We start from the raw sequence: 15,878 nt of genomic DNA on the forward strand, positions 1-15,878 counted from the left end.
CCCTGTTGTAGGTGGTTTTTATCATATGTATTACCCATTAATTCAGTCCTTTTGATACCACTGTGACGAAGGTACTTTTATTTCCACTTGACAAATTGGGAAACTGAGGGGTAGAGGAATAAAGCAATTTGCTGAAAAAATCAATAAATGGTAGCATCTTGAGTAGAACCAAGGCAGCCTTGACTCCAGAGCCTGCCCTATTTATCACTAAACTATACTGCCTCTCATAATGTTTATAACATTGAAATCATAATGTATGAACAGTTTTGATTCCAGCTTTTTCTATAATGTCCTGTAACTGTCCAGTTATTTCTTACTTCCCCCTAAAAGGAAGTAGAACTATACTTTATTCATTTGTTTACTTGGATTATAGTGAAATATACATAAATGGACATGTGATGATAACATTTAAATGCTTACAGAGATCTTCAAGCATTCTTACATCATGCTTATCATACATTTTTTTAATCCAATAATTTTAGGGTACATTAAGATGGAGGAGTTACTTTAGGAAATGAAACATTTTGTAGCTTTTATTTGATTCCATATAGTGGGAAAATAAATCCAACTTTAGATAAAGATAATGAATAATCAATGCTGATGAGTGACCTGGCAATTAATCATAACATGAGATTAAGTTGGAGCTACCAACTAGAAGAGACTTCAAAGCATGGTTTGAGAAAATTCTTTATAAAAGCAGCATTGTATTATGGGTGGTTGTGAGGCTCAAATTACCTGCCAAGGGCTCTTCACTGCATTTGTGAAGACCATGATTTTATTTACAAAGTTTCAGTTTACACAGAAGTTCTCAACAAAGCGTTGTAACGTAGGAGGTCCACTCAGAGAGGAATCCTGCTGTTCGTAATGACTAGTTTCATGGTGAACAGTTGCGATGTTCATTGTGCGTGTCTGTAAGATATTTGTGAGTTATAACAATGCTATATACCCACAACATAATTTTTGCAGTTGAGAAAGGTACAAATTCATGAGCTGTGAAGACATGTCAACTAATAGAATTTTAAAAACTGATGACATAGGAAACATTTGAATTGTAGTGTGGGTATCTATTGGAAAGTGAATGGGCTTCCAAGTGAGGCAGGCATAGGTGGGAATCCCAGCTGAACTACTCATTTATCTTATGATGCTGGGCAGTTCCTTGACCTCTCTGAGCCTTAGATCCTCATCAGGCAGCCATTATAATACCTGCTTTCTGAGGTTGTCAGGATTAAATGAGTCTATAAAAAATTCCTTGCTTGGTGCCCAGTACTTGCTAGAGGACCTATTAATGGTTGCTGTTATTACAAGCTATTAAATCTGTTTTCTTCTTTCACAATAACTAGGCATATAACACAGTAGTTAAGAATGCATGTGGAAGCTGCCTGTGGCGTTCCCATCCTGCTCTGCTACTTCCTAGCTGTGTGACACTGGACAAGTTACTTAAACTCCCTGTTCCCCAGTTTGCTTTTCTTTAAAATGTGAATAATTATAGTACCTATGTACTAAGGTGGTTGTAAATGTTAAATTAATATACATCAAGCCCTTGCAGCAGTCTGGTACATAGTGAACACTATATGAGTGTTTGGTGTTATTATTAACAATGCAGTTATTTACTCAGAAGATAAAAATACTACATCTTAAAAGGTAGTTATCTTTAAACATTTTCTCAGATTCTGTGACTTTTGTATACTGTTTGATAAATTATGTGTTTCATGTTTGTGGCTCAGACATAGTTTATTTCAGGGCATATGAAAACATCATTTTAAACTTTGATGGCATCACTATGTTATACCTGAATGAACGGAATTTGCTGATTAGCTCCATGTTTGAGTATGAATTTTTATTCTAAAATGACCATTCTGAAATGTCCTTTTTCCTCTCCAGATTATTCAGAGCTGGGAGAACTTCCCCCAAGATCTCCTTTAGAACCAGTTTGTGAAGATGGATCCTTTGGCCCTGTACCAGAGGAAAAGAAAAGGACATCTTGCGAGCTTCGAGAGCTATGGCAAAAGGCTATTCTACAACAGATACTGCTCCTCAGAATGGAGAAGGAAAATCAGAAGCTACAAGGTTCGTTAGCCATTGTTGATATTGAACAGTTCCTAATGATCTTAATTTATCTTGGCTCTGAAATGTATCAACACCAGACATGAGCATACTATCTCAAAAAAAGGGGAGGGAAAGATGAAGTCAAGTATACATATGCATGTGTGTGTATGTATGTGTATATATATATATGAATATATATATATTCCCTGTTTACTTTTTCAAAATAGCATTAACACTATTTTCTGGAGATTTAATGATAATCTTACCAGCCATATTAAGTATTCCTATGTAATCATTTTTGGCATAGTGTCTAGAAGTTGAGGTGAAATCTTCAAATTTAAGCTGTAACCCTCTGAAAAGTGTTCTCTCTCTAACTTCCTACTTTGTCCTCAACGATAGTTTACATCTGGGTGTTAGCTATTAACTGATCCTGCCTAAATCATACACCTTGTTTTATGTGTATTTTTAGTGAGTTGCAGGTAACCTGAAAAAAAAAAAGGACTGAACTTCAACATTAACTGAGCCCTGCCTGTATGGATACCAAGGGTATCAAAATAAGACAGGAATTTTGAAAGTTTAGATTTCATTCATTTCCTATTTTCATACTTTCATTTGAACCGATAAATACTGCTTTCAAAGCAGCTAAGAATCTAGGTTTTTTAACCCTATGTGATATAATGGAAAGAACCTGAATCTTGGAATATAGTGAGCTGCCTGATTATAGAGGAATGAGACTTTGGGAATTCTGAACATAGTTTTTCAAAGGGCAGGTGTATGGGTCATTCATTCATGCCTCCATTACCCCAAAGCAGTTTTTGGAATTGAGTACATTTCCTTGAACATCCTCCTTGATTGCAAATCTTCATTTTAAAGTAATGATCTTGATGTTTGTAAAGAGCTGAAAGTCATTCAGATAACCAAATATGATGACTCAGGTTCATAATCAAAATGAGTCTATCATTTCTGACCAAAAACAAAAAGTAAACTATAGAGTAAGAAGATCCTTCTGATATGAAAGCGCACCAGAGTGAAAGCTTGTGAATGTGGCAAGCTCTAGTATGTAGCAGTGGAGCTGAGGGAGGCTGGTCATCTCAGCAGGGTGCTATGGAAGGTAAAGAAACAGTGAGGGGAGTTTAGAGCAAGCGAGTGCTAGGTTTTCTCCCAGCTCTGTTTTTCTACCATTTTCTTGTGTGTCCCCAAGGATAATTCTAGAAGGTGGAGGTCTAAAAGAGGTTCCAGAGTGATGGCACCACTGAGCTGTTACTAGCTAAATGTTGGCTTTGAAGCACAGCAGTTGTATTCATGTATATGTTGGGATTTTTGTTGAAACGCAAAAAGGCCTTTCTGTTCATCGTGTAGGTCATAAAGCTTTGTGCTTATACTGAGCAATCTTCTTAGAAATGACAGTTGTGTAAAATCAGGGGTAGCTATAGAATTGGAGTAATCCTGTCTGGCTTCTCAGGAACGTTGGATGGAATCATGACTGTAATTGAGTAGGTGAGATCAGTATGCCACAAAGCAAAGCAGGTACTTCTGTGTAAAATGATGACTAGATAGACTAGGATGAACAGGTTAAGAGTTTCCTAAGTTTACCTGGAACAGCTTTCCAGGTGTCTGGCCTTCACAATTAACTGCTTCCTCATCCCATCTGGCTTATTGGCAGTGTTAAGTTCTGTGTGGTCTTTTATTTTTACTGTTTGAATTTGTTTCTTCTTAGCTCTGTAAAGTTCAACATGGTTATCTTTGTGATGAAAGCACGATAAACTTGCTAAACATAATAGTCCATTGTATCAGTGTGTGCATTACCTATATTGCCTAAGAAAAATAATCAGCAATAAAAGCCTAATCATGGATCATCTAAAAATATTTAGTAAGTTTGGCTGGGGTGGCATGAGGGTTGGGCGTTCTCATTAAATTCAGAAGTTAAGATTTGACAAGAACTAACCAGGGTACTTTCTTTGTACTAAAGAGACAGCCATTATATTGCATTTTTTTTTTTTTTTTCCAATTGCTTCTTAAAGGAAGGTGAAACTGCAACTGGAAGTGGCTCTTGAAATTTATCAAGGCTTCAAGCTGACTTGCAGGCTCTTTGGGAAAGAAATTAGTGTAACATATATGAGGAAAATCTTCCTATGTTTAAGCCTATTTCCTGGCTTTTGAATATGTGAAATGGATATTTATTATTTTTCTGGAAGAAGCCCATCTTGAAAGAACCAAACCACATCATCTAAATCACCTCCACTCCACTGTAGAAAGTTAGAAGATGAAGTTGATTTCAGTTAATTTGCAGTGGTGTTGGTACTGAAATGTATCACTTCCCTCCCCAGTCAGCAGTCCTTTTGCTATACCTTAATGTAAAGCTGCCTTTTTCCCTCCTATTAATTGATTAATTTTTCCCTTCCTTCATTTAATAGGAAGATGTGAGTAGCCTATGAAGGAAAACAGTGTGATTCAGTGCAACTGTGGTTTTTGGTCACATTAATGAATTCATATAATTCAGCATTTCTTGCTTAACTATGATTAAAATGTTATACATATTACATCTGCATAGTGATGTGATAACACAATGAATTGTAAATGAAAGAATTTTAATTTTAAAGTTTTTTTCCTAATTAAACAAATAATAAATGTTGTAAAAATTAAATATTGAGGGCAGTTTTTCTAAATCTCTGTAGGCTTGGGGTCATTTAATTGCTGAGCCTACCAGCCTCTTAGCTTTCCCTTTATAAGTTTTCAAGAAATGGTGGCAGTTAGTGAGAGAGTTTCATCTCTGAAAGCTTGCTAATGGAACAAAATTGGGGGACAGGACAGCGACAGCCTCCCCTACATAGTGGGCATAAATCAGACCTGAAAGTTAGTCACAAAGTCCAAGTTAGCGCATACATCCACGTTAAATGGTAACAAATATTTTACACAACTCTTTTGCAAAGTTATATTTGATCTCATTTGGTCCTAATCAGGCCCCCCAAACCCACAGACAGCCTGGGTTTGTGAGCTCTTTTTTAATGTTTTAAACAGTTTAGTTCTGTACCTAAAGTACTTGCCTTGCAGCCTTAATGTTTCTACAGGTGCACACCATATGCTTTGGTTGATAAGACATGTTTGAAGGTCGCTGATTTTAGGCAGCGGCGTTTTTCAGGATCCTGGAATAGCAGGATGTTGCTTGGGCCAACAGCTAAAAACCTGGAGTAAGCTTTTTCAGCTGAATCTTATGGCCAGAGATTTCTGGCTATGTGAAGAAGTCCTGTTGACTTCAGTGCAAGTTCCTCATGTTGCTTGCTGGGCCGCACAAGAGTAGCCAGACATGATTACAGCAGAATTCACTGCCAGAGAAATGATCGTTGGCACCAAGAGTCCAGTGCTGTTTCCAGTCACCACTCTGCAAGACTAGTCCTGGACCTGATTTACAGCAAGAGTTAGCTCAACTCTAATGACATCTATTGCGTTTTCTCACAGCCCTAAAAATCTGGAGTTGACATTCTTTAAAAATGTGAACTCCGCAGATGTAGGGAATTATTTAACAGGGCCTTGAAGTTTTATTCTTTAAAGTAAGAGAGATGAGAATAACGATGGTAGATGAAAAAAAACATAAAAGAATGGGCAACAGGTAGCACTGGACCTGGAGTCCTAAAACTTGAGTTTGAGTCGTCATCTAGCTACTTACTGGCTAGTGAATAACCTTGAGCAAGTCACTTAATCTTTCTGAACTTTCTGTGTCCATGGAATTGAGAGGTTGGACCAGGTGATCTCTGTGGCCCTTTCAGTGCTATCATTTGATGCATTTGAACTTGAAGACAGTAATTGGGACTTTTCTGTATAGAATCCATGAATCAGACTGAATAAGCCAGATTAACTGAGTTAGCATCTGTTGAATTTCTAAAATGGAGAAAGAAGATAGTTTATTTCACATGACAGGGCTTGCTTTGTGCACCTATCATTATTTGCCTTTATATTTTTGATAATTTGTGGAGCACTTGCTAATTAATTAGTAGATGCCTAGTATATTGCCTCTCATTTAATCCTTACAAGAACAACTCAATGAAGTAGCTGTAATTCCCATTTTAAAAGTAAAAGTCACTGGGGTTCAGAAATGTGATGGTTATGCATGAGGCTTCATAGCCTCCCTCCAGCACTTTCTATTTAAGTTGCCCTTGGAAAACTAATGACTGCTCTCCTCATAAATGGAATTGGGCATAGAAGGTGTGGAGAGGAGGGATGCAGTCTTGTGAGATGTGTGTACTGAAATATCAGTATCTGTTGACTATAGGACTACACATCCTACAAATATTGAAAGCATAAGGAAATATTAAGAACAGCTATATGCCAGTAAACTCCACAACTCAGATGAAATGAAAAGACTTTTTGAAAGACGTCATTTACCAAAACTGAAAAGAGAAAGAAAAGAAAACTCAAAACCCAGATAGCTTCACTGGAATCTGTTAAAATTTAAGGCCCTTAATTAACACAGGTCTAGGCCCAGAAAAAAAGTGTATTCAATTGACAACGACAAGCAGTGCAGGTGGGAGAAGGTAGGGGACTTTGCAGCCAGATGCCTGCATTCCAGTTCCGGCTCTGCCACCTCCAGCTGTGGGACCTTGGGGAAGGCAGATCTTGCTTTGTACCCTACCCACTCTCCTAATAAACTCACAACCTGTATGTGAAATGTGATGTGGAATGGATTTGAGGGCTGACGGTATTACCACTGTGTCTAAATAGGATTTAGCTGTGTGAGGTGGGAGTGAGGTTGTCAGTTTCATTCCTGGAAATTGTCATTTAAAATTTTTCCTTTTTTGATTTATTTCCAGTTTGCTAATTTAGGTATAATTCTTATTAATGTAGTTTAGGTTGAGTAAGAGTTGGTGGGAAACAATAACTATCTTAATATACTTGAGGAGATGTCATAAGAAAAGAGTAATTTATTCTGTTCATCTCTGGGAAACAGAAATAGGGCCAAAAGGTAGAAACAACCTCTAAGGGAGGATTTGTCTCTAAATAGGAAGGAACTACCCCTGCAGAGCCTCTGATATTTTAGATGAAGAAATTTCCTTGTGGTCTAACCACTCCTGGCACTGAGAATTTTAGCACATGGCTCCTGACCTTGAGATGTTTATGGTAGCAGTGGAGATCGAAATAATTGGATAGATAAGGAATCTATTTTAGCAGAGCCAGCAGGACATTTGGGAGTGAAGGGATGAGAGAAATCAAGGAAGACTCCTAGGATTTTAGCTGTTTGCCAAGGAAGGGAAAATAGGGGAAGAACTGGGATGAGGCAGGAAGAGTGATTTTAATTTTGACCTGCTGCACACTGTAACCCCTTGACATCTTTGTAGCAGTAACAAGTAGGCAGCCATGTTGTGTGGTGGAAGACGTGTAGCATTTACTTAATGTTCTTAAAATGTTCCAGCCTCTGAAAATGATTTGCTGAATAAGCGCCTGAAGCTTGACTATGAAGAAATCACTCCTTGTCTTAAAGAAGTAACTACAGTGTGGGAAAAGATGCTCAGCACTCCAGGAAGATCAAAAATTAAATTTGACATGGAAAAAATGCATTCTGCTGTTGGGCAAGGTAAGTCTCAATGGGAATCTCCCCCGCCAGCCTCATCCCGCATTCATGAATGGTAGAAGCATGGAATAAAAAATTTTAAATTTCTCTCCTTTTTATCATATCTTTACTTAAGCTGTTTCCAGATATCTTAGTTAATTGGTGTGCTTTTCATCACCTTTTATGATTCCTAATAGAAATTAAAATGCCCAGAAGACCAGGAAGCAGGAAGGAGACAGAGGAAAACCAAGAGCTTAATTGGATAATGATAATGATGACACAGCCTGTGCTAAATAGTAAACTCAGAATTAATCACGTGGCTTCACTTTGGGTCCTCTAGGGAGACAAAATAGAGTGCAGAGCACATATTGCACATAGGGAGTCCCGGGTTCAGATCCCAGCTCAGCTGGTTGTTTCGCATTGTGATCTTGGGCAAATGACTTAACCTCCCTGAGCCCCAGTTTCCAGTGTTAGATGTGGTGATCACAGTACTTGTCTACCTCCTGCTTTTTGTGAGGAGCAAATGAGCTGATACTCCAGGAGTGTGCAGCATGAGTCTGATGTACTGTAAGGCTTTGGAGAGTGGACGGTGTTAGCTGTTTTTTTTAGTGTGGTCTGCTGACTGTTGCCAATCCCAGCTGTGGTTAGTGGTCGAAGATAAGTACAGAACCTGAGACTAAGCATTTGGAAATATCTTCAGCAATTTAACAGAGTGATCCTAATAAAAATGTGGGCTTGTATTTTGTCAGTCTGTTTTTCCCATTTCGTTTTTCTACTAATTCATTTTTACTGTAGTTTATAAAAAGTGTCAGTCTGCAGTGGATTGGAAAATTTAAAAAACAGAAAGAAAAAGCTGGTCCTTCACCACAGATAGTTTGAGGAGTGCTGTTTAGAGCTTAACTTCAATGATTATTAATGTACAAGTAAAACAAACTGATTTATTTTAATATATATGTTAGTGTCTCCTGGCAAGCCTAGAAGCCTCTGAATCTAATTTTAGTGCTACTGAGTTCTGATTGAGCTAGTACTGAATAAACAGGTGTTTAGACTGAGAGTTGCAAACATAAATCTGATGTTTTTCTTCTGGCCGTTATCAGCTGTACAGTGGAGGAACGTTATATACTCATCATTCATCTCTAAGAGAGTAAATGGAGTAAAGCCGATTTTCTTCTCTGGTCTATTAGGCATTATTTAATCTTTTCCTGAATTTTGGCAGCATCAATTTTAATAATAATCAGTAGTCATTGCTAGTTATGACAGTCTCCTTTCTACGAATAAGAAGATCTGGGCTTAGGGTGGTTAAGTAAGGGGTTCCGGGCCACAGAGCGAGAGCTCCCACCCCAGCCTGCCGGATTTCTGGCCTCCCAGCTGCACTGCCTCCTGTTAAACCATGCCTCAACAGGGCTGATCTCAAACCAGCTCCATGTGGGTGGTGAGGATTCAGGTGCTGAGTCAGCCAGCAGCTTTCAGTGTGCCCTTTGGCAGCTGTCCTGACCTTTTTGGGCTCTTGCCTCCCCTCACTCGTAGAATGAGAAGTCTGGAGTAGAGGATCTTGCTGCTCTCTTCCAGCTCTAACCTTCTTCACATCTGCAGTGGCTGCTGGAGGTTTACCCTTAGTCCAAATGACCCTATATTGATGCTGTGAAAAATGAGAAAGGAGAGAAAAGCATGGGTCTATTTGTTACCTTCTCGGAGTTGATTAGATGATGGTCTTCAGGTGGCTTTGTTTCTCCAAGAAGTAAATTGTATAGGTCTATGACAGCTGTTCCAAATACAGAGTTTCTTAGAAGCCTGGCACCTGAATATATGGGTTTTCAGTGTGCATTTTGCAAGAGAAACTAATAGAAGTACTCTAGGAATGGGGAACCTGTGTAGAAGAGTTGGCTATAAATGATTGAGCATGCTGTTTCCCCTGACATTGCCACATCACATTCTGCTGCAGAGATGTATAATGGTAAAAGGGGCTTTGTCAGTTATGCAGCTGTTTTCAACACATAAGATTTCATGACCCTCTGTCCATCTTGTAGCTCAGAATTAAACATGAGACTAGATCAGAACCAAGCCTTTTGACCTTGCAGATAGAGGACAGTCCTTGTTTGGGCACTCAGGTCTAAAGACCCCTAAATGACTGAAATAAAGGAGTTTATGAAACTTTCCAGGTTAAAATTGGATCAGAATAGCAGTATTAGGGTGTCATATTGGGGGAAGGAAGAATAATTTTATGGAATTTTTTAAAATTTAAAGTTTGCTTTGGATCCAAATGATTTCTGTAAAGATACCAAGGTAAACTTTATAAGATAGAACATACTTTTCTAGGAATGGGATTGCAAAGTGGCCATCTGAACAATTTAGCAATATGGGCCAGCTGCAAACTCTGCTTACCTTTGACCCAGCAATGCCACTTAATAGAAATTTATTCTAGAAATTAATCAGTCAAAAATGCACCGCAGTAGGCAGAATGCTTGTTGTGGCATTGCTTAATAGCAAAAATAAATAAATAAATAAACAGAATAAAACAACCTATGTGACTAGCCCATGTCATGTTCTTGAAAATAACACAGTAGATCTCTATGTACTGATGCAAAAGATATCTAAGACAAATTGTTAAAAGAAAAAAAAAAATGTACAGTACAACATGGCTCATGCTCAGTGGTTTATTTCTAGCTGCATATTCATAGAAAAACAGGGTATTTTCGCAGACACCTGGCTTAACAGCAGAGTGACTATTCACCCTGTTTTACCAGGCATAACCCCGGATTACAGATTATAACTTTTGTTCCAGGAAAATAATGAATAGCCCTCTTCCCCTTCACTCACAGAAGCTTCCTGAATGGTAAATTATTTATTCACTCTGATTCTGGGTGGTTTTTCGCATTCTTCTTTACACTTTTTTTGTTTCTCAGGATTTTTTTTCTTTTAAACACGGAGCATATTTACTTTTAAAGTCAATAAAAATATAAAGTTATTTATGTCACAGGGGTGGAAATGTCCTGCTCACGCAGAACCCTGCCTGCAGGCCCTAGATAGACTCCACTGCCAGGTTCCCCAACTGGGCTAGGATCGAAGGCACTACCAACATGGGACTGTTCTTAGCAAAAACATTGGCTGCAATTTGGATAACTCTCTGCTTTCAAATCTCAAAATCCAAGCTTACTCATAAACCCCAGAAAATGTGGTTCTGTCCATGACACAGCCAGTGTTCTTTCCTCCAAAAAATAAAGGTCTGATAAGATAATGGGAATGATTTAGTAATAAGAGGAAATGGGGCACCTCATAACTTGGGAAATTTTTCCAGTCTGGAAAAAAAAATGTTTTTTTTAAAAAGCCCCACTATAAATCACTTTAACAGACTGTTTTTCATCCCACATTTACTTTGCATCAGGGTTTACAGTGTTAAGGGTTTGTGTGTGTGTGTGTGTGAGCAGATGTGTGTGTATGTACGCACATGCGTACACATATATCTCTGAGCAAGAAAGCAGATGCCACGGTGTATTAGTTTCCTGTGGCTGCTGAAACAAATTACCACCAATTTGCTGACTTAAATAAATAAATAAATAAATAAATAAATAAATAAAACAGAAATTTATTCTCTCACTGATCTAGAGGCCACAAGTCTGAAATCAGGGAGTCTGCAAAGCTGCACTCTGCCCCTACCAGCATCCCTGGACTTGTGCCCTTGTTTCTCTGATCGCTGCCTCTGTGGTCACATGACCTGCTCCTCTTGTCATCTCCTCTTTGTGCCTCTTATAGTGGCACTTGTCAGTGGATAATCCAGGGTGATCTCCTTATCTCAAGATCCTTAATTACATCTGCAAAGATCCTTTTTCCAAATAAGGTCACACACTCATAGGTTCTGGGAGGTTAGGACACGGTCATACCTTTCTGGGGGGGTGCCCATTCGACTCATTACTCAGGGTCAGCAGATCAATGCTGAGATAAACATTTAGAGAAGGTGAAGGATGTAATTAGGATCAGGTGTGGTGCTCTATTTCTCTCCACAAGCTAATTCTTTAAAAAATATTTTTAATTTTATTTTTTTACAACTGACATTTGTAAAGGAAAAAGCAAGGTACTTACTATACCTTAAGTATTTCTAAGAGGTGGCTGAACGATGCCTTCTCAGTAGTTCCTTGTGTATCTGATAATAAATGAAATTGATATGATTCATTTCAAATCCGCAAATGATTATTTTATTCATTGCAAGAAAGGAACATAAAAAATTCTTTCTGCACTACCCATCTGAGTAACAGCATTGTCTAATCAGACCATTCTGGCAGAGAAGATATCCAAGAGAAAAGTAAAGGCATTTCCCTGGGCTGCCACTAACCAGCTGGGTGTCTTGGCTGAGGGACCTCTTCTCTCTCTGCCTCTCTTTCCCCATTTTTACAATGAAAATAATCGTAATATTTCCGTTAGGAGGTCATAAGGATGATAAGGGCCAATACATGGGAAGTGTGTAGAATAGTGCCTGGCACATAGTGCCCTTGCGATAAATGTTAGCTGCTGCTGTTATTTTCTTGCAGAATGGAGCTTGTCTCAAAGATGGCCAATGGAAAACCAGAAAAACTATCTTCCTGGGCAGTCTCTTTGTACCAAGTGGTCACTTTTTTTTTTTTTTTTTTTTTTTTTTTTTTAAACCGGCTGGGAAGAAAGATTAACCCCTAATTCAGTTTCCTTTTCTCCTTAGAGAACTTCTATCAGAGATAAGAAAGTTCAGGTGTCTTATTCTGCAGTGTCTCTCTCTCCTCCTTTCTGCATTTGGGCTTTGCAATGGCTAAATAAAGAAAAGAATTTTGATTCAAAATTGTTAACTTCTTCTAATGAACTTTATCCTAAACATTGACTTAAATAAATAAACTTAATTTTAGACATTTGTAATCACTTTGAGTATTGAAAATAATATTTTTAAAAGCACTTAGTAGAGGCTCTTGGTGTTGTTTCTAGATCTTCATTGAATACTAGTACTCACTGTCGCAAGTGTGTGCAGCTGGTCCTCTGTCCAGCCCCTGGTTCCTCCTCCAGCCCATCCTGCCGAAAGCTCTCTCATCTGTACTCCACAATCCCAGCTTTGATTTGCTTACTCTCTTTGCAGCTCAAAAACATTCACTGGTTCCCTAGAGCACCCAAATAAAGCACAGGTTTCTTTCCCTCAGTTTTGCTTCCAACACAATCCAGCTTTATTGGCAGCTCCTGCGTCACCACTTGTACCCTGTGCTCAAAGTGAACTGAAATGTTTGCCCTTCCCTTTCTCTTGCTTGTCTTCTCTCTTCCCTTCCCCTTATCCTTAAGGCTTGGCTCAAATGAAAGATTCAGTGAAAACCCTCTTGATGGCTCAGTTAGAAACGAGCTAGTGCTCCTTAATCTGAATCCTACCTCACTTTGATTGTACCCCTTTTATGACATCACATTTGTAATATAATTTTTCATGTTTGGTTTTATTGCCCTAGGTAATTAATTTGCATCAAATGGGGCTCATTGTCTTATTCATCAATTTATTCCTTGAAGAGTCTAACACAGTCAGAGTGTAATATATACTTGAAAGATGGAAAGAAAGTGCCTTGAAAGGGTCCAGGGGAAGTGAGGGAAGTGGGGGTGGAGGGAGGAGGGAAGGAAGGCAGCAAATACAACAACTTTTGGTTGCTTCCTTTCCATTCTTGTGCTGCTAATTCATAATGGAACAAAAATTGGATCAGTGGAATGCAGTTCAACTCACTTTTTATTAATAAGTTGTATTCTGTGCATAAACTCTCCTATTTTCTACATCCTTTTGAAAGGTGTGCCACGTCATCACCGCGGTGAAATCTGGAAATTCCTCGCTGAGCAATACCACCTTAGACATCAGTTTCCCAGTAAACAGCAGCCAAAGGACACCCCATACAAAGAACTGTTGAAACAGCTAACTTCCCAGCAGCACGCAATTCTTATTGACCTTGGTAAGTCTGTACTATCAGTTTGAAATAAAAGTGAAAGTTCTCTCACTTGAAAAATTTGAAGAGATTGTCCAAGTTATTTAGTGATCTGCCTTTAGATTTAGCAATCAAAATTGTAGCAAATTTTAATTTAAAAAGCCCTAGAGTAATCACAAATGTCTTCTTCCAGTATATGAAAGTTTCTGTATTTTTACTGGACACCTTGTTTATTCTGCTTGGCATGTATCATTAAGGCTAGAGATGCAACTGTGGCTCAGTTCGGTCATTCAAGTACTGATAGATAGGAGGGTTTCTTTTTAAGCCAATTGAAGGAACATCCTGAAACTTACTCATTTTCAGAAATAAGGCTTGATTTAATTGCTGGAGCCACTCCCTTGTCTTTGCTGCTCAAAAGCAGAATTTATTAGAAAAATTGTTTGTGTATGACTTGGGTGGTTTTATTTTGGAACATGGGCTGCACCTTGTGTCTTGAACAGTTTTAAAAATGCTAACATGGATACAATATAGTGCATACCGTTGCAATTGCCACAATGACAAAACTGTTGAATTAGGATGTAATTATGATGTATAAAAGCCCATGGGGCTCATACCATTCTGATGGGTTGACAGCGATAGCCACACATGGAGTAGAAGGGTGGTAGTGTATTCTCTCTTGCCTGGTGCCTCTTGGAAGGGCCTCCAATTCTGCTGGTTGTAGATCCCGGGGAACCCAGCTAGCCCAATGTGCTGTGAGCTCGGCCCTGTGTCAGGAATGCCTGCCCTCGTTGTTGCTGTACCACCAAGAGCTCCCCAGTACCCGCTATCAGCCATTGGTCCTGGTTCTTTGAGGGTTTCCTGCAGCACCACAGCCATGATGGAGGAGCGTTCCCCAATAATTTGAGGTGGTGAGCTGGATCAGGCAGTTTCGAATGTTCTGTCCAGACACACAGCAAACCTCAAATGTTAATTTCATAAATGTCCCTCTTTGGATCTAAGCTTAAATGTCCTCTTCAAGAAATTGTCCCTGACCACAGCATCTTCTCCCACCTCCAGACTGCATTAAGTGCCACTGCTAAGCCCTTTTGTACCAAGTCATTATTTTCCCTACGATGGTACTTAGCATATTGATGATGCTTACCATCATAATTTAAAGCTAACTTTTTACCTTTACCTTGGGCTAAACATTGTGTAAAATTCCTTAAATAAATTACTTTTTTTATTCCTCACAACACTATTAGGTAGATACTGTTGTTTACCTGTTCAGAGATGAGAAAATTGAAACAGAGAGAGGTTGAGTGACTCACTTGAAGTGATACAGCCGGATTTGCTCCTGGGTGCTCTTTACACCACCCAGTTCTACAGCAGTGGCCTTTTATTGCCTTTCCCCACCATGGATGTGGCCCTCTGAGGGCTGGCGCTGGGCTCTTTTACCACTGCACCTGGAGCTCCTAGGACAGTGCCTGTCACATAGTAAATGCTCCATGAATCTTTTGGAAAGTTGGGTATGAGGCACTGCATCAGCACCTGAACCTCACCTAACCCTGGCAGCAGCCCCGAGAAGCTTCCGTAACAGGTGAGGAAACTGAGGCAGGGGAGGGTCGAGGGCTGATCATGGTTGCACAGTTAACTGAGGGGAGGTGCTGGAACCTAAACCCATGGTCACTCTGCGCTGTCATATGTCCCCTCCATCCCTCACCCCCTCTGAGCCCAGAAGCCCCATTGGCTCTGGAAGCAGCTGGCCACTGGGGGATGATGCTGACAAGCCGCAAGGGCAATAAAAGTGCAGGGCTGGGGCTACAGCCCATGTGACCCACTGACCCCTGTGAAGCAGTTTCGTGACTTGGCCATAGACGGTGTTTGCTAGTGTGATGAGTAATCAAAGCAATGACATCATGTGCTTATCATGTGAAATGAAGTGAGAAATAAATTTAGGGTAGGCAGTAAGGGAGTGAGTGCAGACCATTTCCCCCCCTTCTTTCCCCAGCCCAGTCACGGGAGGGGAGGAGGAGAAGGGAACATGTTTTCCCCCTCTTCATTCAAACATTGCCTTCTCTTAGTGTCCCTTCAGTATTCCTCTGTCTTCCTCGGGCAGAATCGTCCCTTTGTTTCCCATTGCCCTGGTGCAATCACTTTTCCCAGGAGGAAGAAGAAAAGGCCAGATCATCCCGAGGCCTCCGCCTGGCCCCTCCCTGGCGGCCCCTCCCACACCAGGGCGGCCTCCCCTGCCAGGGCTCTGACCGCAGCCTTTCCTCCAGTTGGCTGGTGGTCCTGGCAAGCTGGTGATTCAGCCGTTTCTCCTTCACAGGCACAGCTGAACTGCACTCACATCCTCTCCTGTCCCTGCCCTTTCCCCAACCCTCACTCCCTACACCCCCAGCGGC

General features: G+C 39.9%; 1 protein-coding gene across 8 annotated transcripts in view; it reads left to right on the top strand.

Moving 5' to 3' along the window:
• Window positions 1-15,878, top strand: part of TBC1D1 (TBC1 domain family member 1) — a 238,182-nt gene that overhangs the window by 182,477 nt on the left and 39,827 nt on the right. For 7 of the 8 annotated variants that reach the window (XM_037829562.1, XM_037829563.1, XM_037829564.1 and 4 more), the window contains 3 exons: window positions 1,882-2,067; window positions 7,451-7,612; window positions 13,363-13,521. In XM_037829562.1, the coding sequence (XP_037685490.1) occupies window positions 1,882-2,067; window positions 7,451-7,612; window positions 13,363-13,521 (507 nt within the window). Of the gene's footprint in view, window positions 1-1,881; window positions 2,068-7,450; window positions 7,613-13,362; window positions 13,522-15,878 lie in introns of those variants that run through there. The other variant, XM_037829570.1, reaches the window with a different exon arrangement.

This window comes from Choloepus didactylus, chromosome 3, assembly GCF_015220235.1.
Source record: "Choloepus didactylus isolate mChoDid1 chromosome 3, mChoDid1.pri, whole genome shotgun sequence".
NCBI lineage: Eukaryota > Metazoa > Chordata > Mammalia > Pilosa > Megalonychidae > Choloepus > Choloepus didactylus.